This window comes from Populus euphratica, unplaced genomic scaffold (genome assembly GCF_000495115.2).
Source record: "Populus euphratica unplaced genomic scaffold, PopEup_1.0 scaffold28.1, whole genome shotgun sequence".
Taxonomy (NCBI): domain Eukaryota; kingdom Viridiplantae; phylum Streptophyta; class Magnoliopsida; order Malpighiales; family Salicaceae; genus Populus; species Populus euphratica.
The window spans coordinates 1,661,478-1,687,140 of record NW_011499862.1 but is presented as its reverse complement, the minus strand read 5'-3'; the positions used below and the strand labels follow the sequence as shown (position 1 = coordinate 1,687,140).

The window sequence follows — 25,663 nt, the reverse complement described above, 5'->3', positions numbered from 1 at the left end:
AAGGTGAACTTTACACTTCACTTCAAGTCAAACTATTAGCCTCTTGACAATGACATGAAATGTATTATAATCAAGTGATTGAAACTGAAAAAAATAAGTTGAAATTAATTGTATTGGACAGTAGCAAACATCCTCCAGAAACATAGTGAGCTGAAGCACAAAGCAGAAGCCATCTTTCTAAAATCGAATTTAGAAAGATGGTGTAATCAGTAATTGTATCATGCTCATAATATAACTGAGAAGCCATCTTGAAGTAACAATATTGGTTTACAGAGGGTTGTTAATCGCATTAGAGAAAGCATTGAAGAAAGCCCTTAATCTCATCAATGTATGGACTCCGGGTAGGAATGATATGACCAGAATCGTGCTCAATAATAACTAAGCAGCCATCTTCAAGTAAGGAAGCAAGTTCTCTGCTGGTTTTGTTTTCAATCTGCCTGTCCTTGCCTGGAACACTACCAAATATATGGAGAGAAGGGCAGTTGATTGATCTGCAATCGATCTCTGCTAGTGGAAGAGCAAACCCAGCACACAAAATTGCAAATCTGAAATCAACGTCAACCTTTAGCCTCCCTTTTTTGTGAACAAAGAAAAGTAGCCATCGCTGCTCCTCATGAAAATCCCAATATCCCGTCAAATGGCCCATCCTGAGAGAATACTGTCTTCAAATATGATGGTGATAAATTAAACCCTTCAGTTTGCTGCTGATACCGGAGGGGATCAAATGGATTATCTGCCTTTTTCCAATCAGTGACACTCCTTCATTTGCAATCAGGTGCGATCAACCGAGCTAACTTGCCCCTGCAAGTTTCTGTTGAGGGAGGAAATTGCTGTGATGAAAGTGATGATTCATCACTGCACTCTAGTTCAGAGAAAACAGACAGGTATATGAATGGCAAATCATGGGGTGCATCAACAAAGATGAGCTCAACAATACTTTTAAGTTTCTTGGCTAATGATGCAGTTCTTCTAAAACCAGAGGCATTCTGCCGAAACCCATGCATGCACAAGATTCTTAGCTTTATTGGAGGCCTAGCACCTGCTTTATTGGATGAAAAATTACATTCAGACCAAAGTTCACGAAGAAGAAAACAAAATGTAACAATGTAACAGGACAAAAAGAGAGAGAGAGATGTTCACTATTAGCACAGAGAACTAGCATTTTACTGAGTGTTAACATGATAAACATGGAACCAGAAGGATCCAAGTGATAAGGAGACAGACCTTAACCAGTCCTCCAAGCAGTTGAGGCAAGAGGATAGTATTTGAGGAAATGGTTTTGAGTTCAACTTTGTGGCAATATATCTAGTTGTTCGCCATTTTCAGCAACAAGTGACTCAACTCCCTTTCCATGTTTCAGGCATGGCTCACAAACAAAACAGCTTCCTCCTGCTCACCCACAAATTAACAAATAAGAACCAACAAAATACAGAAACCTATAAGTGGAATTGAAGAGAATAAATAGTTCATCAAACTACATAGAAATCAGGCAATGATTGTTTTTTGAAGGCAAAAAGAAAATCTGAATAGCAATTATTTTCAGTTTCCCTTTAGATAAAAGTTCAGAAGAGTCGCTTAAAATTCTTGGATTATTCACTGGGAAAGATGAAACTAGCTAAACTATGATAGGGATGACATGCTTAAATGGTCAAACATCGTAACATTCAACAGCAGAAGGATTCTAGTCATCAATACTTTACCCGACAACTGTCACAGACAAAAACTAGCATTCTACAACATGAGCATACACATCATGAGGAGTCAAAGGACAAGCCATGGAGAAGGCAGGTTCCCAAGATACTTGTATCTGAGCTCCTAACAGAAAATCCTAAAGTCACCAAACAAAATTACTGGGCAAAACTGCCATGATAGTTCTTTTTTTCTTTTTTTTTATTGATCACCAGAAAGTTCAACAAAAGCCAATCATTATGCATTCACCGAAGGAAAAGGTAAAAACTTAAAAATCAATAGAGCCATGGTTACTCTAAGGAATCATACTGGTGATCAAAAACAAAACTATTTCCTTTGAAAAACCACCATCAGGAAATTGTCCTAAATAACGCAGTATTCCACCAAACAACTGCATCAAAGCAAGCATTGCAAAATATACTGTTATCACAATCAACAATCACGACCAACTTCTTCAGGGTCTTATGATCAAGGTAAATGCAACACTAGCTAGCTGAATGCCAGAGCTAACCTGAAATACATTTTCAAATCCAGCACCTTCAACCTAATATAGGCCAATGCAATCTCACACCTGATTCCTCCAGTGCAATACCTATACAACACCAGAACATGTCAAGACAAGAGTGGAACAATGAGCGTGTTGAAGTAATAATTGCATAGAATTTCAATCATGAGATCATGGTTTTTCAAATCGGAAGGGAAATAGAAAGTGAAGTTCAAGAAAACACCCAACAATGTCAATTTTGGAACAAGCACTTACATCAGGACATCCTTTCCTCGCAATTTTTCAGATTTATCATCTATCCAGGATGGCAGATCACTATACTGTCTGATTCCAGGATCCAAAGTGTCCACATTTGGCGAGTCAATCTTCCCAATTCTTGTCTAATACAAATTTCTTGCATCTAATAAAACAAGACCTTTATCATCAGCTACACTTTCTTTATCTCCAAGCTTCCCAGAGAAACATATGCAAAATCGCTCAACACAGACCATTACCATTCATCCATTCCCTCTATAACAAAACACCACCACCAAATTTAGAGAAAAAAATATAACAAACAAGAATAAACATAGCCAATAAAATGAAAGCAAACCAAAAAGTAAAGGAAATCAAAACTCACCAGCATTTTGAAGAACAGAATGGAACTCAGCAGCGGACAAATGCCTACCAGCATTTGAAACATCAGGTGCTTTCGCAAGAGCGTAAGGACTGAAAGTGACCGATTCCCAGCCACACCAAAAAGCAATAAAATACAAAACAAAACTTATCCAATACCAGATAGCTCAAACAATGATACGAATAGAAACCAAAGGTTAATAAGACAAAGATTCATGCCTTGACAATACGAATGGAAAGAGAAGCCACATTCATGAGCAACCTTATCATTCAGTGGAAAATGACAAAAAGCAAGCTCGAAATCAGTCCCCTCAAATAAACTCAAAGCTTTCACTGCTTCAATATTCTTCTACAGTGAAGAAAACTTGCCACCAACCTTAAAGCAAAGAAGAAGAAAAAGAATTCCAATATTCTTATAAGCAAAAGGTTCCAAATTTTACCATAATTGAACTTAAAATACTAAACCCAAAATTCTAAAAAGCAAAAAGTTTCCAACTTTCCAATGAGATTGTGATTTGACTGAAGAAAACAAAGGGAACCCAAAAATTTAATGACCAAAAAGATTCAGACTTTGAGATGTAAAATGAAGATGGCCTTATTGAGTCGAGTGCAGTACAGTGAAACATTAACATTATGGAGAGAGAGGCGGACAAGGCCAACGAGAGACAGAGGGAGGTGCAGTTGGAGTTGTAGAAGGAGAGAAGTGAAATGAGATAAACGATTTCTGTTTATTTGCAGTAAAGAAGGACACCATTCTGTTCTTGCTCTTCTTTGCCTCTGTCTTGTTGATTGTTGCTGTTGTCTGCCATTGCTGGGCTATGCAGGTCTGAACCACTACAGTGTAAGGGCCTACCCTTAATTTTTTAGAAGTGGACTCTTCATTTTTGGGAAAATCTATTATCAGTCCCCAATGTATAATTATTTTCTCAAATGGGTACGCACAGTTACAGACAATGTATTTTACCAATTGGGTCTCCAATATATTCATAAATCCTGACCATGTCAATTATGTCTACTCTCATCTGTAAGTCAGGGACCCAATTGAGAAAACTCTTGAGCAAATATGCTATCAGAAACAATCCAATCGAGGATTTTCAGGATGTCGGTGGTACCCCTTGAGAGTGATAGTTTTTTCTTTTGTATGTTTTTTAAAAGTACATCTGTGTTGAAAAATTATTAAAGTGTATTTAATTATATTGATTCTTTTTTTCGGTGATTTAGATGTATTTATATAAAAAAATTTAAAAATATATATTTCTAAATAAAAAATAGTATACAACACCTGTCGCGGTACCAGCATGAATTCTTTCTTATTAAATGATATACGTAGCCATTTTGCATGCCTCAATACTTCCAACTTATATACCACAGTTGTCTAGAACATTGTTTGCCCTTTACACAAACACGACCTTTATATGCCTAAAAGAAGTTCATTAGGTAATGTGAAAATCATTGTTTTTAAAAATATTTTTATTTTAAAATATATTAAAATAATAATTTTTATTTTTAAAATTATTTTTAATATATGATATAAAAACATCAAAAAAACTTAATTTGAAACAAAAATAATAATTCAAAGCTTTTTTTCTTAAGAAAAAAAACAAACAAACAAGCTCTGATCTACAAACCCAACCCAGCTCAGAAGAGAAGCCCATTGACCCAACCCAAGTGAACCCAATAATCCACATATAAAACTTGAACCAGGTCGTGAGCCAGACAAGATCTCTGAACCACGCTCAAACATGTAATCCATTCGAAACGTGAGTTAGAAGGATGCATGATCCGTTACAGCTAAAATTTGTGGCTTCATCCAGGAGCAAATCGATGGTCTCAATGTCCAAGAATCCATTATATCAATCGCAAAATGCTAATTCCATATCAAGACAATCACAAAGATCACTTTTCCTATGACATAGTTTTACAATTCAACTGGTCAAATTCCAAGATGGAGTCCTAAGGTTGTAACATTTTTGACAATTTCCATCGATGAATGAAACCCTATGTGCCAGACCAAAAATTCTGACATTGGCAGCAACAAACATATATAGTCGAAAATTTCAATGCAAGTGAAAAAACCTAGAAAGGTAACTAAACATATTCACCCAAACTTGAAGCCACCTTGGGGAACACTAGGCTGGTTAGTTCCAAAAGCAAAACCTTGCTGATTTCCATCCCCACCATCTTGGACAATCGGTTCTCCATCTTCTTCCTCAGCCCAGTATCTCTCCAAAATCTTCACTGCCTTTTCATAAATCTCATTGTTGTCGTGAGTTTGCAGATTCTCAATCTTATCCAATCCATCACATTCATCAACCATTTGCGCATACAGATTAACTCCACCATTTAAGCCCATTTCCTTGTCAGCCTCACCCACCTTAAGGATGTTCTCCAGCCCCTCAAGGCAGACCGTCACAATCCTGGGGTCTGGGCAGGTAAGAAGATCACACAGTGGTTTAATGCAACCCTGGCTGACCAGAAATCTGCAAGAATAATAGATCATGCCATGTTCAGGTTTGGCTTATAAGCATTATACTGCAAAATATGAGAAAGTCTATCACATGGATACAGTGAAGTGGAGAGGTTAGATCTCACAATATACCTTCTTCTTTTTTTAACAAATCACATTATACTGTTGATGCAAAATACAAGATTAGAGCCAAACCACAACTGTTTATGATTAGGAGACCATACACTTTTAACTGACTTCTAGTTAATTTTTCAACTAAAAAAATTATATTTTCATATCACCAGCCACGTGATATTTTCAAACCATGAACTTTTTTTTTTCTACACATTCATTTGCAAGGTAGCAAATCAAACCAGTGAGAAATTGGGAAATGCTCCAGCATAAAACAACACAATATGAGCCAACCAATTAGTTTATATCTGCATTTGTCTGTAGACATGCATAAACTATTTAGACTAGAAAAAAGAGGAAACATACTGAATTTGTTCATGAGAGCCTGCAGAGGTGGCGTTTGAGATAGCCCAGGCAGCCTCCTTCTTAATTTCAAACTCCGCATGTTGCAGAAGGTTTACAAGAGGGAGAATAATATTGGCCTCAATAACAGCCTGTTTTAACAGAAACACAACCAAAATGCATGCTTTGAGTAACAAGAAGCATCTATCACAAAGGAAGAAACCGGGCTTTCCCCAGCTACATTATAGGCATCTACCCCACAAAAAAAAAAAAAAAAAAAAAACCCCTCTTGCTGCCCCCTCCCCTACAGGTAGGTACATATTGAAACTTTATACCAGTACAAAAAGTAGTTCATTTATCATTTCTTTAGTAATTGAAATTATAAAAACATGACAGGTGCATGCATCATTGCTCCAAATCCAGTTAATCTGAAGCACAGATTTCAATAATGATTACCTGTATTTGAGTTCTATTTCCAGCTGTGATATTAGAGATTGTCCAACACGCTTCTTTCTTGATACTTTTTTTGTGATTTTGCAAGAGAAGTTGGTGGAGACAAGGGAGGACTTGATTGTCAATTACAAACTGAAAAAGAAAAAAACAACAATTTAAAGAATGATCAAAGGAAAGAAAGCACAACATTTTCAATGGAAATATGCATGCACACATTAGCAAGCAAAAGAGAGAATTCAAGTAATCATTTCAATTATACAAGCCTAGTTACATGAAATAATAGTATCTAAAACAATTTTAAAGGACAAAAGCAATAAAACTGGTGTTCCCAAATTAGTCAAATTCTACAGGGTTGATAGTGTTCAATTGAGAATAAGCTATCAGGTCTACAGAAACGAAATAGTTCACAATATGGGAAGCACCTGAGTCTGACCGTCATCGCCTGTAACAATGTTTCCAACTGTTCGAAGGGCAGGAATAAGAACTGTAGGTGATGGATGACTAAAAGAAACATATAGTCAGCACAACTAGTCAAACTGCCATAAAAACTGAACAAAATACAAACAGAGCAGATAAAGGAGGTTGGCCTGATTGCAGAAAATTAACTATGCTAAATAAATATGGTACAAAGAAGTGTATAGTGATACAGAAACGTACAGAAGAAGCTCCACCAGACGTCGACAGACACCAGCATCAATCACAGCCTGAATTTTGTCGTTTTGACCATCTGAAAGATAGGAGAGTGCCCAGCATGCATCTGTTAAGACTTCTTCATCATTCAGGTGGATAAGTTGCTGGAGAACTGGCAAAGCAGGCTTCACCTGAAAGAATCCAAGAATGAACATTATAGCTGCAGTACATGATCAGCCATTCAAACATATGGAGCTACAAAAGAAGCAAATACATTTAAAAAAAATATTACTATTTGAAAAGACTATATTTTAGGTTTTCTAGCAAATCAACAGAAACTACAGTTATCTCCCAGTTCCTACCTGATCAAATGGTGTCGGTGGCTTGCCACGACAAAAATTAGATAATGTCCAGGTAGCATTCCTAAGCATGGATAATTTTGAATTCTCATTTAGCTGAGCTAGCAATGGCATCAGAGCACCATGACCAAGAACAAGATCCCTGCAACTTGGGGAATCACCGGCAACATTGCCCAAGGCCCATACCGCCTAATCAAGAAACAGTAAGGGTATAATTCAGTATATTTTCAAAGGCACATGAAAAGAGCTACCCTGGATAGAAATATGGTCAACCTGGGAATGCAAAGGAAAGAGCAATGAATGGAAAATTCAGCATATTTCAGTGAGAGGTTGAGAAATGTTAGAATACAGGGCATTTAGGCTGCCTTGTTAAGCAAATTGCGACAGAGGTATTGCTGTTTAAAGTTTATCTTGAAAGTCAAAAAATATTGTCCACAAACACCTTAAAGCAACAAATAAAGTTCACAAAAGATGAAGCAAGTGCCAACCTGCTCTCTGACATCATCACTTCCAGAACTAAGAAGCTGCACAAACATAGGAACAGCACCATGGTCTATGACAACTCGCGTATGCTCTGATGTTCCAGAAGCAACATTAGTCAAAGCCCACGCAGCCTCAAACTGCACATGAAAACAAAGTCAATTCTTGCAAGATTAGTAATCTTCAAACAAGTTATTTTTCTTGAAGAACAAAGAGGATTGGTGCAGACAATCCTACTTGTAGTTGAGGCAGATCGTGCCTTCCAAGGAATTCCACAAACCGCGGGACCACACCTGCTTTGATTACATCATCTATAGGAGGACTGCGCTCTGCTCAGCGATGTGGAAAATAAGTAAAGGTGTGTCAGAATCAAGCAGGTGCATTGCTTAATGAATAGTATGTTCTGTATACAAGGGAATACATACCAATAGATAAAAGCTTTCTAAACTGAGTAGTTGCTTCCAACTGCAAGGAAGGATCATCAGACCACACTCCCTGGACCATCACCGGAAGACTCTCCAACTGTCAAACAACACAAACAATTAGACACAAAACATCAAATCTTTGATTGGCTAGCATGAAAAGGAAAACCAAAGGCTAAATTTAAATTTTAATACTTAATTTTTTATGAATGGGCAGATTTCTATATTAAGAAAGAAGAAAAAAGAGAAACAATGATAAAATAAATTGATAAATTAAAGGCTTGGAGGAGACATTTCCCGCAGAGGTCAGGAAAGAACTAAAACAGTTTTGAATATAAGAAAATAAAATTGGGAGCTTCTAGGAAAGACTAATGGTGTATCTAAAGCAATAAAGAAATTCATCTCACATAAACCCAAATTGTCATGGCATTACATAATGGAACAAAAACAAAACCCTCGACATCCACAGGTCTTAGCCAAATCAACCAACTGTTATCCCAAAGAAAAACCCCTCTCTCATCAGCATTGGTGGGGGAGCATGGGCTAGGTAGTTGAGTTGAAATCCAAATTCTAATTAACCTGTCACCGTGCTATATGTTCAAAATTATGATTTCAACAAACTGAGATTAAACAAACTCATCAATCAAATACCATTCCCATCCCAGAAATCAAAACAAAAATAAATCCAATTCAATTACTTAAGAAAGGGTGACATGGATGTCCTCCTTTGAGCAAAATCCCATCTCTCTTCTTCATAATATCATCCATCTTTAGTTACCTAATTTTACAACATTTCTCACCTGAAAAGAGAACTCAAATAAGACCCAAGATTTATTTCTGTAGAGATTCCAGCTTCAATTAAAATAATGTCCAAAACTCTAAATCTTATTCCCCCTGCAGTTCTCGTCCATCAAAAACATTTAACACAGAGAAATGAGTCTCCTATTCATTGTTTGCGATGGAATTCTATGACCACGAAGCACTATAATTAACCCCCTCCAAAAAAAAAGATCTTATTCAATAGATCTTTCAGTTCATTAATTCATAAAATTCCCAAAAACTAAACCAAGTAATTAATTACTCATTATACACTAAAACCCACTTCAGATTCAAGTTTCTAACTTCACAAAAACCATTCAAAATCAATTTTCTTTAAAATAAAGATAACCCCACAAAGAAATCACAACGAGCAGAAAACTCAAAAGGGCTTTCATTATCCATTTCATATTACACATTAAACCCACCAAAGATTCCAACTTTCCAAGTTTAAAAGAGAAATCAAGAACCCACAAAAACTAACTAAAGTAAAAAAGAATAACAAAATGGGTATTTCAAAAGGTACCTTTTTTTCGATATTGGCAGCATGTTGAGCAGCATCAAGCAAAGGCTGACTTTGAGACTGAAACAAAAGACCTTCTCTTCTTTTCTTCAAAAGATTGTCTTCTCTTTTATTCTTTCTGATCTCCAGTAAATTGTCCTCTCTTCTCCTTCTTGCTTCATCTGCATCCACTCCAGTCTTGTATGACTTCTTCCTCACCTCTGTTCGTGTACCTGGTCGCAGCGACATTGTTGTTTTTAGGGTAGCAGAGAGATTGACGTTTTGTGTTCGACGAAATGTCAAGAAGAGAGAACGTAAGAGAAAGGGTCAATAAGCGAATGCCAACGTATTTGTTTTGAAAGAAAGATGGTGCGATGGTGTGATGGTGTTGTGATGGCTATGGATTTTGGAGCTTGTCTTGCTTTTGGTTTCTTGGGCTGTACCAAGCGTCTGCCAGGTTCTGCACTTTATGCTATTCCTGTGGTTTTTTTAGGTTTTGGGCCTTTGCTTCTTGGATAGGCTATGCTTGAGCCTATTGGTCTTGATGGGACCTTTCTTCTTTTTTTATATCAATTCATGTCCTTTATTCCCCTTAATAATCAAGAAAACTAACCAATTATAAAACTCATATTAACCTTTGAATAATCTTTGAACGCCCCATGTGCATATGACAAGTTTGCTCTTTCGTATTGATTCTGAAATTATTAAAATTTTCTTTAAAATTATGCTAGAATTATACTTATTTTATGTCTCAGTCTCTAACTAGATATTTTTATGTTATTTCAGTATTTATTTTATTTATTTTGAAACATCAACTAAATATAACTTTAAAATAATTAAAGAAAAATCAGCTTTAATTAGCGCATAAACTGATTCAAAAATACTTTATGATATCGAACAAATGAAGCTAAAGAATGATGATAATTGTAGTTGTTCTTGCCAAGATTATTCCTGATCAAAACTTTCGATTAGATGAGAGCAGAGTTAATAATTTATCCATCATATTGTTAATGTTTAAAAACTTAAAGGGGCCAAGATTAGCAATGTTCCAACAATTGGATGCATGAACAGCTAGGTTCATCTAATCATCTGAAAATCTGTACCTAATTATTGAACCAAGAGAAAATCCACGACATTAATTAGCCCTCAAAGGTGTTGAATAAATAAAACGAGGGTCAGGAGATTGTGCATACCTTAAATGCTGTTGCGTGCTTGGAGTCATCCCTAGACTCAACATCAACTGTTTTCATTTCATGGCTTTGCTTTCAGAATATGAAAGAAAATTCTCTAGAGACATCACATGGAAAATGGGAAGAAAAGTGTTTGGTGGCGTTTGGAAAGCTGCATGCATGTGGCCTGTGGGCTGATAAAAGCAAATCAGATAACAATGAAACAAAGTTAAAGAAACATGCATGTTGGAATATTTCACTCTCTGTTAAAGAAAAAGTTCTGCAGAAAGAGTTTTACTCATTATGTGCTCGATGGACGAACATTCTTATCATCTTTCTTGAAGGCTGCAGCCTGCATAGAAATACGCTATGATGAGAAAAGAGAGAGAAGCACGAGGCAGAAAAAAATTGTTTGGGTAAGCTTGCAACTTGCAAGTAAAATTTCTGACTTAATTCCTGGGAATTATATATTAGGAAGAAAGTAGTTCAAATGTGTAAAATATCCTTACTTATTTAACGTTCTCTCCACAGAACAATGCACTCTTAGCAGTGCTGCACTTTCTATATTTTCCACACAGAATTTCTAAGGACCTCGATCTCAAGAAACTTGTTGCTAGCTTTCTCTTTATTTAAGATAGCTTTGGCAAAGCTAGCTTGTTGCAACTTGCAGTGCCAAAATTTGATGAAACACGAGATGCATTGACAGAGAATTCATTTCACTGCAACCTGTAAAGTAGTCTTTCAGGCCCTACAATTGATTAGCTATCAATCTCTTTTCTTTTTGAAGAATAACCATCAATGTTTTTCTTCTTACTAGTAACGACGATTCCTGTTTACATGCTGAACAGATGCAACATCCGAAAGTTTGATACCTTGTTTGTATTCAACCACAAAGCATTTTCTTTTCTTAGCTTACTTGTTGAGAAAAAATTTAATATCCAAACGTGTTTCACGTCTTAACCTCTAATTAAAAGGAGGCATGCATTCTTCTCGTAGAACAACAAGATCCATTTTCTCACCAACCACCTAAAATTTTCAGCCCTTTGTCCTGCATCAATTTTCAAGTCTTTTGAAACCATGGCCAATATTCCTATAGGAGAAGTCCTCACCTTCTTGTGGAATGTGATTAAAGAACCTGTGGTTTATATTGATTACGAGCAAAATCTTCGCATCTTGGAAACTAAGATGGATGAGCTGCTGCATCTGAAGAACGACCTGACAGGGAAAGTGCAGATGGCCGAGGTTCGGAGCACGATATCTCGAGTGACAGGGTGGGTTTCAAGGGTTGAACGTATGATAACTGAAGTTAATGAATTGACGAATCAAGCCGCACAAGAGATGCAGAAGAACTGCTTTGGAAGCTGCTGTCCTAAGAATTGCTGGTCCAGGTACAAGATAGGGAAGAAAATTGATGAGAAGTTGAGAGCTGTTTTTGATCATATTGAAAAAGGTGAGAAGTACTTGAGCTCGGTGTCTTCTCCTGTTGAATCAGTTATGGGGTGCCTACGTGAAGTAGAGAATTCAACTATTGGCATATATGGACCAGGAGGTGCAGGCAAGACTGCTCTCTTGATTCAAGTCAGCAATAACTTGCTCAGCTCACATCTCCCATTTGATTTCGTTATATGGGTGGTGGCATCCCAGGATCCTGACTCTGAAAGAATCCAAGGTGATATTGGTAAGGAAATAGGATTTCTTGAAGATAGATGGAAGGGTAAAAGCTTTCAAGAGAAAGCTAGGGAGGTCTTTTCTGTTCTGAGCCAAAAGAAGTTTGTGTTGTTGGTGGATGATTTGAGGAAGCCAGTTGATCTAGCTGAAGTTGGAGTTCCTTCTAGAGAAAATGGCTCCAAGCTAGTATTCACCACTAGTTCAGAGGAGTTGTGCAACAGTATGGGCGCGGAAGAGAAGATTCGAGTGGGTGGTTTGGCATGGGAGAAAGCTTGGAAATTGTTTCAAGAGAAGGTTGGCGAAGACACACTTAACATTCATCCGAAGATTCCTGAGCTGGCAGAAACTATTGCCAAAATGTGCAATGGGCTACCACTTGCACTTATAACTGTTGGCCGGGCAATGGCTTTCAGAAAGACCCTCTTGGAATGGCATCATTCCATCGAGGCCTTGAGCAGGGCCACAGCAGAATTTTCACGCACTCCCTATCGGGACTTTGTTCTGCTGAAGTTTGGCTACGATAGTCTTCGTAGTGACAAGGTTAGATCTTGTTTTTTGTATTGTGCTTTGTTCCCAGATGGCTTTTGCATAAATAAGTCATACCTGATAGATTACTGGATTGGGGAGGGATTCTTGGGTGCATATAGTGATGCCTACGAGGCTAGAACTGAAGGTCACAACATCATTGACATTCTTACACAAGCATGCTTACTGGAAGATGAAGGCAGAGATGTGAAAATGCATCAAGTTATTCGCGATATGGTTCTGTGGATAGATAGCAGGAACGAGAACCCAGTTTATTTGGTCGAGTCCGGGACTCAGTTAGCCGATGCACCGGAGGTTGGAAAATGGGAAATGGTGAGAAGGGTGTCTCTGATGGCTAACAACATTCAGAATCTATCAAAAGCACCTAGATGCAATGATCTGGTAACTTTGTTTCTTACAAAAAATAATTTGAAGATGATTAGTGATACTTTCTTTCAATTCATGTTTTCTCTGAAAGTCCTGGACCTGTCCGAAAATAGAGAAATAACTGAATTTCCGTCAGGAATTTTGAAATTAGTTTCTCTACAGTATCTGAATCTATCAAAGACAAGAATAAGGCAGCTGCCATTTCAGCTGAAAAACTTGGTGAAGCTGAAATGTTTGAACTTGGAGCATACTTCTGAACTCCGCACGATTCCAATGCAAGTGATATCTAACTTCTCAAGCTTGACAGTATTGAGAATGGTTGATTGCGGTTCTTCTGATAGTGTTGTCGGAGATGGTGTCCAGACTGGTGGACCCGGATCCTTGGCAAGGGATTTGCAGTGCCTGAAGCATTTGAATCTGTTGACGATCACCATAAGAAGCCAGTATTCTCTGCAAACATTTGCAAGCTTCAACAAGTTCCTGACCGCCACCCAAGCACTGTCCCTCCAAAAATTTCAGCATACGAGTTCACTTGACATATCACTTCTCGAAGGTATGAACTGTCTAGATGACCTTGAGTTCATTGACTGCAGTAACCTGAAAGACCTGAGCATCAACAACTCCTCGATCACGAGCGAAACAAGCTTCAAAAGCCTCCGCCGAGTGTCTATAGTCAACTGTTCAAAATTGGAGGACTTGACATGGCTAACTCTTGCTCCAAACATCAAGTTCCTCATGATATCGAGATGTTCTAAAATGGAAGAGATCATTCGGCAAGAGAAATCGGGTCAAAGGAATCTCAAAGTGTTCGAAGAACTTGAATTTCTTCGGTTAGTTTCCCTACCACAATTGAAGGTCATCTATCCTGATGCCCTGCCTTTTCCATCTCTGAAGGAAATCTTTGTTGATGATTGCCCCAATCTGAGGAAGCTTCCCCTTAATTCTAACAGTGCGAAGGAACATGGAATTGTCATTCAGGGATGGGAAGATTGGTGGAGAAGGCTAGAATGGGAGGATGAAGCTGCTCAACATACCTTCCTTCCCTCTTTCAAAGGCTGCTTGTACTAATTGTAACAGTCCAGAAATGTTTCGTTTTCAAGTACAACATCTTCATATCATTATTTTAAGAAAAATATTGTCTGAAATGTACTGAAGTGTTTCTTAAGGTTTGATGTTAAGTGTAATTGTGCACATTTCAATATTTTTTATATATGCATTAAATTGTTGAAAAGATTTTGCATAAAGACTCCGTTGTTGTTTTTAAATTTATTTATTACCATTACTTGCCTTGTAATGTATTGCACAGCATCATAAAGAAAGCTGAGGTATAATACCAGCGAGTGGGCTGGGCGTTACTTCCAAGTTCACCTAGATCAAAATGTAATATATCTTGAAATACTCTTATACACCTAGTGATATATATTAAATAGTATTCAAGTTAACAAATTTAAGTTTAATTTAAAAAAAAAAAAAAAACCCTTTAAATCCAAACCTAAAAGAAGCTAGGATGTGGAGCATGCCCAAGCCCGCATAGCATTAAGCGGGCCCCTAATGCCTAGGCTCAGGTGTATTGCCTGAGCCCATAGGGCACTGGACGCTCGGGCGCTACATCCAAGTTCACGGGTGTTGATATGTGCCCAGTGGCCAAGCTCAAGCTCATGATAATGATTTAAATCAAAAATATATTTTTAAAGTTTTTTTTTAACTTAAAACTTTTATTTTTATGTTTTAAAAATATTTTTTAAAATTTTATTTTTTTATTTTTTTATTAATTTTAAATTAATATTTTTTAATGTTTTCAAATTATTTTAATATACTTATATCAAAAATATTTTTAAAAAATAAAAAAATTATTAACATTTATTTTAATATAAAAAATTATTTGAAAAGTAACTATAATTATATTCTTAATATATCATAAAAATATACTTGAATCAACTAGAACTATTTATCTAGAATTATATAAATTTTTGTCCATCAACAATCTTTTAAGTCTTTACACTATTAATATATGAATTCCTGAATACCTAAACAATAGCTATGATTATAAAACAAAAGAAACATCTCTTCTTTATATATATATATATATAATGTGTTAATAGTTTAGAGTGGCGACTCAAGTTTATATAATAGCCTTATCTCATGGAAGTACATGATATTCTACTGGACTTGTAGAGTCATGTCATAGCATAAATTATCAGAAATTTTTTATCACATTAATCTTTGTACCTAAAATATTAAAAAAAAATATTTATTAAGTGAAATCATATTCAAGCCGAAAAGTCTCCAGTTGTTTAGAAAAAATAATAAGCCCATTAATTTAAACAATTCATAAATAATAAAACAATAAGAAGTATTATCCAAGATTTGAATAATTTTCATTCTTTAGAATTTAATACTAGAATTGGTTTAAATAATCCACATAAGTAAGATTTCTTTTATTTGAACAGTGCCCATTCACTAGTTATCATTGCATTTCAGAATCAAACTATTATTTGCTTGTCTTGTAGTGTTCGGCACAGAAGCTAGATACAGTTTTTCTGCCCTAATATTTATTGACAGGAAGTTAATCATTGGAATCCCGAATTTTGTATTCTTCTTATGCTCCAAAATTCAAGTTTTGTTCCGTTATCCGTGGTTGCCAGACTTGGTATGGTTAAAGATTTGGATTTTAAATTTTAATTAAATTATTTAAATTATTTTTAAAAAATTAAAATGATATCATTTTAATTACATAAAAAACAAAAATTAATGAATTATAACTAGAATTTTAATCAGATCATCAAATCAACCTATTAAATGATCAAGTCAACCTATCAAATCAACCAAGTCATACCTAATTCTAGTTCTGAATCCTGAATCAATTTTATGAGCTGTATTTCCTTATTGTGCTTTCAAATATCCCCCTCCATTGCAAAAACTCAAAATTACCATAATTTATTGTATCTCGCTGGCCTACATAATTATTATTTTGTTTTATTGACAATGAGCAATTACTCCATTTTGTCGGTAGAAAGAATTAATTTAGTGTGTGTTTTGTAATGCAAATATTTTTTAATATAAAATAAATAAAATTAATATTTTATTTATATTTTATATTAAAGAACAGAAAATCAAAATCATTAAAAAAACATTTTAAAATATTAATTTAATAGTTTTTTGATTGAAAAATAATTTCAAAAACATATTAAACCACAAGAAAAAAATACCTCCTTAAAACATCCGAGGACACACAAGTTTGAAAAATCCTATCTATTTTTAATTGCCACCGAATATTTTTTTATAAATCAATTTCAGCTTAATATTTAAGGGTTTTTTCAATTAAACCCTTAAATTTTGCAATATATAATATTTTTAAGGTAGCTTTTTATTTAAAAAAATTTAATTTTTTTTAAATTTTTTATTTTGAATATCAATATATTAAAACATCAAAAAACACTCTAAATATTATTAATTTAATATTTTTTGAGTTAAAATCACATAAAAATAGAAACAAAAGCTATTCCAAACACATCATTAATCCAAATCAAGTTTTATATTAAATTAAATTAAAATTTCAGACAATATAGTAATGATTATGGTTTAAAGTATTTTTTATTTAAAAATATATTAAAATAATATTTTTTTATTTTCTAAAATTATTATTAATACCATCACATAAAACAATTTTAAAATATAAAAAATAATTTAAAAAAATAAATAATTTTTAATGAATCACGGTTCTGCGTCTCCAAACAGGGGTATTAGAGACCTTACATTTCTATCTATACCATAGATTCATGCGGAACGGAGTCGTATGCGACAAATATGCGATGAAGATCAACAAATTATGTGGGTCCTCCAAAATCCCAATCTCACATAAACAAGAACACATCTTAGCATTTACACCCTCGAAATCATAATCATCATTACAGCCATAAAAATCCCACATTTCACGACTCCCTGAGAGAATCCCACACTCTCTTTTTAGAGAAAGAAACATCTCTTTACTGTAGGCCTAGAGAGCCGTTAATCAAGACAAGACAGCGTTAATGGCCGGTAGGCGGTCCACGCCAACATTCCGACGATGGCTTGGTCTTGACTTATCTTTCTTCACTTCTTCTCTCTGGTTATCTTCATTCTCCGTCCTCCGGTGGTGGCCGTCGCAATTAACAGCAAGCCCATCTAGTTGGTGGGTCACACGACGGTTGTTGAGGTGGCTGGAGCTTGACTTCTCGATCGTGGATGATGTGGTTTGGAGCTTGGTCACTGCTTTTGAGTCGGTTGCTCTTATCTCCATGTTGGCTTTATACCTTCTCTTCTGTGGTTGCACTGTGTAGGAAAGAAAGTTCTTCTTGTCGTGAATAAGTCTCCAGAATGTTCTTGGTGCTGTTGCTGCCGGAAAGTGACGCTAGCAGGGGAGGAGTTTGGTGACGGGTTTCAACAATATGGTGGTGGTTGGCTTGTCAAGATTTGATTGTTAAAGAGTGGAGAAGCACGTGAGGCACGTGAGGTTGGGGTTGATGATTTTTTTTCTGTGTTTTTTTTTTTAAAAGGAGTAAGGTGTAGCCAATGGGCGATGGCCACGCCATTGGGTCAAGGGGTGATTCTGTAACATAGGCAATTTGTGTTGTTGAAGAGCTTTAACTTTTTGACTCCTTAATAAGAAAGCTTTTCCTTGTAACCCCTCTTGTCTTTTGCTAAGATAGAGGTGTGTAGCTATGTGTAATAATTTTGTTTTTTATAATAGTTTTTATTTAATTAAATGATAAAATTGAAGGAAAAAGAATAATAAGATGAATTATAAATTTATTAACACTAAAATTAATTTTTTTCATGAAAAAAGTTAGAGTTGATTGAGTTTTTTTTTTTCTTGTCACGTAAATTAAGTAACTTTTTCTTATTCTCAAACTAAAAAATAAAAAAATAAAGTTTTTAATTAAAATTGAATTTTAAAAAAATTAAAGCATCAGAAGTTTATAATTTAAAAAATATAAAGAATAATATATATATATATATATATATATATATATTAATATGATTTCAGAACTTCTACCTATTTTCTCACCTTGTCCTCTTTTTCGATTCATCCATAATAAATTTGGATGTTTAAAAAGATTTGTAGGGAAAAAGAGACTAACTAATAATTTTTAAAAACAAAAGGGTGAGCTTATAAATTTACAAAACAAATAGGGAGTAGATTATAATTTTCAATAGATTTGTGGTAGGAGTTTGGCAAGAATGATGCTCCTAAAATTTCTTAGATAGTTGATTAAAATTAATGGGTTTAATCATACGATGATTTTACCCTTTTATTTGTTTATTCACATGAACGACCTGTCGCTTGTAACTTGATGACTGTCGTTTCTATGTTCTCAAAACACAATCAAAGTCCTGGACGAAGCCACTCTGCTGAAACCCAAAAACCCCAGAGCAGCTTTACAAACAGGGATTCAAGATGGCAATGGCATGGAGGCAGATAATCACAAACACGAAAGGGGCAGTTTCAATCCCAACACAACAAGCAATTTCTACACCTGGGTTCTCTAGATTCTTCTCCAAATCGTCCTCTCGTTACATCGGTAACATTTCCTTTAGTTGGTTCTTCTCTTTTCAGTGTAATCCTTTGCTAATTTCATGTTCTTGAGCTGATTTTTTTTAATGATGTTTGGTTTCTTGGATTGAAAATGGGAATATATTAGTAGTTTTTGCTTTAATTTTCTTGTCTCTCCTTTGTTGCTCCTGAAGTTTCGATTTTTTTTTATGCGCGCGTGTAAACTGGAGGAAACTTGATTTTCATGTAAACAGGATCTGGCTAATTAGCTTGCAGGTGGAAATTGGGAAAAAAGATTAGTTTTTTTTTTTTTTTTTTGCTTTTCAAGTTTTAGTAAGAGATTAAAATGGAATTGAGTTTTGAAAGATTCAATCTTTTGGTGGATGTGTTGTTGGAGCAATGACGTTTTTGTATATTTTCTGTTGTATGCATCTTTTTCTTTGATTTCTTTTTTGCAATTAATAAGAGTCTGAGCATGGAGATTGTTGTTGCCGTTATGTTGTTTTCATTGCAGTGAAAGTTGGAATTCCAGAGTTTCTAAATGGAATAGGGAAAGGAGTTGAAGCCCATGTGACCAAGCTTGAATCTGAAATTGGTGACTTTCACAAACTTCTTGTTACTCGGACTTTAAAGCTCAAGAAACTAGGCATTCCTTGTCAACAGGTAATTATTCTCTATCCCAAACTTGGTTTGTAATGTGCATATTTGTGTTTGCTTGGATTCTGACAATATTGAGTTCTTGTAATTTTATATTTTCGTGATGAAATTAGTTTTTGAAAATATGCACGTAAATTCTTGTAGTCACAGTTTTAACGGAATTGTTACTGGCTCAATTAATCATGATTTCAAGCTATAGCTGATATCTCATTTCAAGCTTTTACTCTTGTAGCCTCTATTTGATGATGATGTCCTGCAGCTCTTGGATTTATTTCAAAATATTATCTCTACATAATATCAGATGCGTGGTTTAACTAACCACTCTTACCTTTTAATGTTTCTAGTTTGATAATGTTCTGCTGGGTATTCCCTATGGTGCACTGACACTAGTAATTGTTCAATTTTCTGTGAGAATTGTGAAAGTAAATATGAGAATAGGGTAAGGATTGTCTGTGATAATCTTTGATATAATGTGGTGGATGATCACAGAGTGTTTAGCGTGTAGAAATCTTCGAAGTGCCTAGGGTCATGAATTCTAACTTCTGATTTTGGTTTCACAGAGGAAGCTGATATTGAAATATGCTCACAAGTATAGGTTGGGGCTGTGGAGGCCTAGAGCTGAACCTGTGAAAGCCAAATAAATCTCGGAATCATCAGTCATTGGAGGATTACAAGGTGTTTGTCGTTAACATTCATGCATGCAATTACGGTTGCAAAGAGTTTAGGTTTCATGAAATGTGCAATCTTTTTTCGTATCTGTCAAACAGTTTAGTGTAAAAAGTAGGTTTGTATTAGCACAAGATGCGGTGAACTTGGCGTGGCAAAACAGGTTGGCTGATGATAGCCCGCACTTGTCCTGCCATGGTATCACTCTACAGGTACTCAGCTATTTAACAACCAAATGTATGAAACACATCTATGCATTTGCCTATATCATTACCAGAAAAAACTAAACTAAAAGGGCATCGACACATGTTTCTATTCACTGGAGCAGTGGAATCATGATTTTACTCCTAGCAATTGATTTTTCTATATTAAAAAAAATCTACTACATGCAGCAGCACGCGATGGTTTTTGCATCATTTAGATCTTGACTGTTCTTAAATAGCTGCCACTTCTCTCTGGGCCTCTCGTTCTGTTACTCGTACATGAGGCTAAGGCTACGGGCCTATGGCTATGTCATGTCAAAATCCAAAATAGAAAAGTGTCGTTCAAAATCGAAGATAGCTATAAATAAAATAAATAATAAAGGATAAACTTGTTCTTCTGGATCGCACAGATATCCATTTTATACCAACCAGATGAAGGTTGTATTGGACATCATCGAAGATACCTATAAATAAAATAAATAATAAAGGATAAACTTGTTCATCTGGTTCGGACAGATATTCATTTTATACCAACCAGATGGAGGTTGTACTGGACATCGTGATAGCTTTAATGTATTGCATTAAAATAAATACAGCAAGAACTCAGATTAATGGTTTAATTAATGTATTGCCAATTACAAGAAATATTGGTGAAAACCCTAAACTCCATCACAAGCTGCCGAAATAAAACAATTCCAGAGCTTGTTAAAACAACTCTTGCGATCCAAATAAAAGTTTGATATTTACAATTAAATCGATATTTGATGAGAAAAAAAAGTGTAAATGATAATCACCACTTGAAGAATAAATTAATTTAATACCCATCAGTTTTATTTTCCATTTTTTTCTCAATCCTTTCTGATATTTGCTCAAAATCTCAACCGCATGTTTCACTTGCTTTCAAAATAACTCATTAGTTTCCTTCAATATCTTAGCTTAGTCATGTCAAAGCGCGCGCACACACACACTTAACTTGTCTACAGTAGTAATTATCTTCCTAATTTCACAGATATTTTGCTCTCCTGTTGATTGCTTGCTTGTCTTACACAGTGTTCATCCTAACAACATATATAGAGCACCGAGTCATTGTAATTGCATTGATGCGCAAATCTAACAGTTTCAACATGCAAAAATTGCAAGTTTTTTTTTGTTTTATTTAATCATGTATAGAAACAAAGAACAATATCATGAAAACGAGATGAAGAGGTTCCTGAGCTCATAAACTGCGTGTGTATTTAGGATTGTGCAGCTACTGTTTCGAGAAAAAGTTTTCAATGCAATCCATACACGTATTATATGATTAGCAAAATACTTTCAAAACTAATTTTATTTAGGATTAATTTGATAACAGCAGTAAAGTAAGGATGATGGGCTAATTTTGAGCTCCTTTCGCTCTCTCAATCATGGCGTTACGTGATAAGTAACCATGCCCTAGCAAGAGGGAAGAAGAACCATGGCTTGAACAGATGGGTGCGGTGGGGACTCCATGGAGCCACAGGTGTGGAATAGCCATTGGAACACAAATCCCAACAACTAAATTAGACGTGTTGTCAACTTGATTCTTACAAAAATAAAGGAATCATCCATTTATGAGAGAGACATCATGTTTTGGTCCCACTCTCTTCTAACAATTACCTAAATTCCAGAAACGTTTGTTCTTTCTCACTGTTTAAGGCCTAACCCAACCCAACGTACCTAGTGTTGCTGGGGCTTTCTTTGTCTCAAGGTTGGACCATGCCACCTCGATAGTGGATTTCCTCTCTCTCCCTCTCTCCCTCCCTCTCTCTCTCTCTAATCTGGATTGCTTTGTTTGCAAAACCATGGAATGCGTGGTCACAGTTTAAAAAAAAAATTAAAAAATATTTTTCATTGCATTTTTAAAATAAAATCAGTTTTAAAAAAATATTTATTTACTGTATCAAGATAGATCCTAGCTTAAAAATAGATATGGGAATCAAAATTGATACCAGAATCATATATTCTAGCTATAGTTTATCCGATTCCAATTCATGATTATGTTTTTTTGTTATAGTAATTTTGATTGATTGTTCTACCAAATCTAGATTAAAATTGTATAATTTTTGAATTAAATATTTAAGTTAGTAAATTGTTTTTTATCAAGACACCAATTAGAAAAGTAATGCAAGTAGTGCAAACCATGTTTCTAAAAAATTTAAATTTTTTTGTTAAAAATTATTTTTTTATGTTTTGAATCGTTTTATTATATTAATCTTAAAATAATTTTTTTAAAAATAAAAAATATATCATTTTAATATATTTCAATACAAAAAATATTTTAAAAATCAATTACAATCATTTTAAAAAAACATGTAAAAAGGTAGATTGAGCTTTCTAAGCATTGAGGCACATGCAATGTCGGTTTATCGTAAAAGTCATGGCAATGGCAACTATTCATGGAGATGTCAAATTATGTTCTTAATGCAAAATCTTCACTCATAATAGTAGGGAAAACAAAATTATTGAAAAAGACAAGGGATATGACAAGAACCAATTCAAGATTTATCCAAAGCCAGGATCATGGAACATGGATTAGATAGGTGAACTTAAAGATTGGAGAATATGAACCTCTTCTTCCAATCAAGACATGTCAGTACTGGGCTCCCAGAAAAGCGATTTTGGTGCTGCCTTGCTCCACCATGTCAGAATTTGGTGCCTCCATAAGAAAACGATATGTAGCATGTCGAGGAGCTGCTACATGTGTCGCAATTTTAGCAGGAAAAGTGAGCCTGAAAATGAAATCTCCCTGGCTGTTTTGAGCATCTTCTTCAACTTGAAAGGATCTATACTGACATGTGCCCTTTCACCATTTGAAAGGTTTTAATAAGCTTTACGTATCAGCAATCTCCATTTTAGACAAATGTAGTTTTTCAACTTGTGTGAGCTAGCATAATTACCACCATACTGGCCTGTAGCTAAAAATATTCACAGCGAGAGGGGGAGGGGGGGGGGGGGGGGGGGGGGGGGGTGTGAACGGCTAACCCCATTAGCAGAAATTTCTGAGACAAAATTGCTTTTGATCACAATCATGGTGATTGATTGTGCAACATGTTGAAATTCATGATGGAATCAAACCACAATATTGAGAGGCCCTTCCTAGACCCCATGACCCTATAACTAGGCATCAATGATTTTGCGGCGTGAATCCCACATGATGTGGCCTTGTAAGGAATTTTTTTTTTTTTTGAAAAAAAGAGCATGTAAGGAAATGACAAGCAGAGGAAGATCAATCTTGTTTATAATGCATGGCTTCAGTGTTGAAGATCCAACTCCATTAATTGACTATGTGAAGCTTCGAGCAATAAAAGATATGAGATGTGCATGTAGCTATCTGGGCACCAACAACAACATGAATGCGGGCTCAGTTTTTCCCACCTAATCAGACCACAAATTAAAAGAGAAACATGAAACATTCAAGAGAATTTATTTAAAATCTAAGCTAATATTTAGTAAAAACATCGTTCTATCGTACCATGTTATGTTAATTGTTCCTACAAACTACTTATTACCGACAGATTATCACCTTAAATTAATACAATATTGTGGACACAAGGTTCTTTTATGGCTACGTGCAGGACGACATATTGCATTCAAAAAATATATACCAAGCAGCAATGACCCATAATGCTTTAGTAGCATACATACAAGCAGTTTATTTGTTGGTAGTTGATAATCATACCGTTAAAACCCGGTTTAACTTAATTTTTATTTAATTTTTTTTAGAAAAAACATAAACAATACTGTTTTGAAATGATTCGGATTAATTCGCTAAATCTTTTAAGAAAACTTTCATAAGCATCCCTACAAGTAATTGAACAGTACAATGTAATCACCTCGCATGGAGCTAGGCAGCAAGCTAGAAGAATATATTATACTAGTTTTGAGTTGTTGAACAATATTACAAAGCTTCACTTAAAAGGGACACAATTCTTTTTGGGTGTGCAAGATTTCTGTATGTTTTTTAATCCATGCATGGTGTCCAGAGGGCCTGAAAGATCACCCGCATCAATTTCTTCTTTCCCTTTCTCTTGCCTTCCTTCCCTCTTCCCTTCTCTTGAAAGATCAGGTTCATGGCTGCTCGTTTAAAACGCTTCATCAGGAGCAGAAGTCATCGACAAATTGAAACAAATGCTCGTAGGCGGTGTTTCTTGGATCATTTAAGTCTCAATGATAAATAATATTCAATTATAAACTAATTTGTCGATCGATCAAGATTAACTCTTTTTTTTTTTCTTGAACAATATGAACAATATATCCTTACAATATCCTCCGACACAATTTAATGAATAATCTTGAGTTTTTACATGCTGAAATTGGGATTCATTAAGTTTTCAACAGCTTGGTTAATTAATTTATATGACCTCAATATTTTTTATTACATACAAACAAATACTTGATTCAATCAGGGGATCTAAACTAGTCGTATTATATTTGAACTCATTTCTCATTTGAATGAAGACCTACCAAACTACGTACAAAAAAACCCTGCCCTCTTGCCACCATTTATACTCGTCCACAATTTCAAACACGCACACGCACACGCACACGCACACAGTCGTCCTCCTCCTAGGGTAGATCGACGTTGATTAGTCAAGAAGCGAACGAAGCAAGTAGCTAGCTTCTTAAATGAAAGCACATGGATACATGTGAGAATTTGTGGGCCTGACATCATTCAATAAAAGCAGATGTAATCTGTGATTTGTTTCCCAAGAAAGAAATGCAGCCCACAGAAGAAGAGCAAACGTGCTCCTTCGTCCATATATTATTCAATCTTTCACCATTGCAATTTCTTATTAGCCCCTTAACCCTTATATCTTGTTTTAAGATTATCTTGGATATTCACAGGTTTTAAAATTAATAACTACATAAATTTTTAATGTTTTTAAAATTTACAAGATTTGAATAATTAATTTTTTAAAAATAAACTAATAAGCCGATTAATTAAACTAATGAGTCAGCTCGTTGAACCCTTATTTTGATTAATTTGGTCTGTGTATCCACATGTTCCTCATGAACTTGACAACTGGGCTAACAAGGACCCGACAAGAGTAGGGTCTGGTCGATGGACGTTATTGTCTTAGACCACAATATTGTCTTTGTTCTTGGCACCACGTACGTGGATGCAAACATTTTGCACCTTTCTTTTTATTGGAACGGTTTAACTTGGATTGATTTACATGTTAATCATGAGTAATTAATTTGTTTTATTTTAATTTGATTTCAAACTAATACCGTGCTTAGTTACTGCCACAACAAAAGAAGAAACACGCACAAAAAGAAAATAAACATGTTTGCTTAGGAAAGTAAATGCAAGAACACAAAACGAATTAATCTATATCCATGGTATTATTTATTCCTGAATTAATCTTCATTATTTTAAAAAATCTCTGTTTCCTTGGTATCAAAAGCATAACCATAACTACATACGTAAATATTAAGATTCTGT

General features: G+C 35.1%; 3 protein-coding genes and 1 pseudogene across 3 annotated transcripts; 2 read left to right on the top strand and 2 right to left on the bottom strand.

The window, feature by feature from the left end:
* Positions 1-43: 43 nt before the first annotated feature.
* On the bottom strand, positions 44-3,688 carry LOC105125173 (rhodanese-like domain-containing protein 6; annotated as a pseudogene).
* Positions 3,689-4,623: 935 nt separating this feature from the next.
* Positions 4,624-9,875, bottom strand: LOC105125172 (importin subunit alpha). Its single transcript, XM_011025499.1, has 10 exons — positions 9,416-9,875; positions 8,077-8,173; positions 7,889-7,980; positions 7,660-7,791; positions 7,175-7,360; positions 6,840-7,003; positions 6,605-6,683; positions 6,186-6,314; positions 5,754-5,881; positions 4,624-5,289 (listed from the first exon to the last, which is right to left on the bottom strand). The coding sequence occupies exons 1-10, from the start codon at positions 9,638-9,640 to the stop codon at positions 4,908-4,910; spliced, it is 1,614 nt and encodes a 537-aa protein (XP_011023801.1). The 5' UTR covers positions 9,641-9,875; the 3' UTR covers positions 4,624-4,907.
* Positions 9,876-11,168: 1,293 nt separating this feature from the next.
* On the top strand, positions 11,169-14,371 carry LOC105125170 (probable disease resistance protein At5g63020). The gene is made up of 2 exons (XM_011025498.1): positions 11,169-13,155; positions 13,303-14,371. Exons 1-2 carry the CDS (start codon positions 11,638-11,640, stop codon positions 14,206-14,208), a joined length of 2,424 nt encoding a protein of 807 aa, XP_011023800.1. The 5' UTR covers positions 11,169-11,637; the 3' UTR covers positions 14,209-14,371.
* A 4,122-nt stretch (positions 14,372-18,493) lies between these two features.
* Positions 18,494-20,188, top strand: LOC105125169 (uncharacterized). The gene is made up of 3 exons (XM_011025497.1): positions 18,494-18,701; positions 19,188-19,336; positions 19,891-20,188. Exons 1-3 carry the CDS (start codon positions 18,578-18,580, stop codon positions 19,969-19,971), a joined length of 354 nt encoding a protein of 117 aa, XP_011023799.1. The 5' UTR covers positions 18,494-18,577; the 3' UTR covers positions 19,972-20,188.
* Positions 20,189-25,663: the final 5,475 nt, after the last annotated feature.

Coding starts and splice junctions, on each gene's coding strand:
- LOC105125169 (XM_011025497.1), top strand. CDS start 18,578: ATGGCAATGGCATGGAGGCAGATAATCACAAACACGAAAGGGGCAGTT. Junction 18,702..19,187: donor ATCGTCCTCTCGTTACATCG/GTAACATTTCCT, acceptor TTTTCATTGCAG/TGAAAGTTGGAATTCCAGAG. Junction 19,337..19,890: donor TAGGCATTCCTTGTCAACAG/GTAATTATTCTC, acceptor TTGGTTTCACAG/AGGAAGCTGATATTGAAATA.
- LOC105125170 (XM_011025498.1), top strand. CDS start 11,638: ATGGCCAATATTCCTATAGGAGAAGTCCTCACCTTCTTGTGGAATGTG. Junction 13,156..13,302: donor CACCTAGATGCAATGATCTG/GTAACTTTGTTT, acceptor GTTTCTCTACAG/TATCTGAATCTATCAAAGAC.
- LOC105125172 (XM_011025499.1), bottom strand. CDS start 9,640: ATGTCGCTGCGACCAGGTACACGAACAGAGGTGAGGAAGAAGTCATAC. Junction 8,174..9,415: donor CTGCCAATATCGAAAAAAAG/GTACCTTTTGAA, acceptor GTTGTTTGACAG/TTGGAGAGTCTTCCGGTGAT. Junction 6,684..6,839: donor CGTCTGGTGGAGCTTCTTCT/GTACGTTTCTGT, acceptor TGTTTCTTTTAG/TCATCCATCACCTACAGTTC.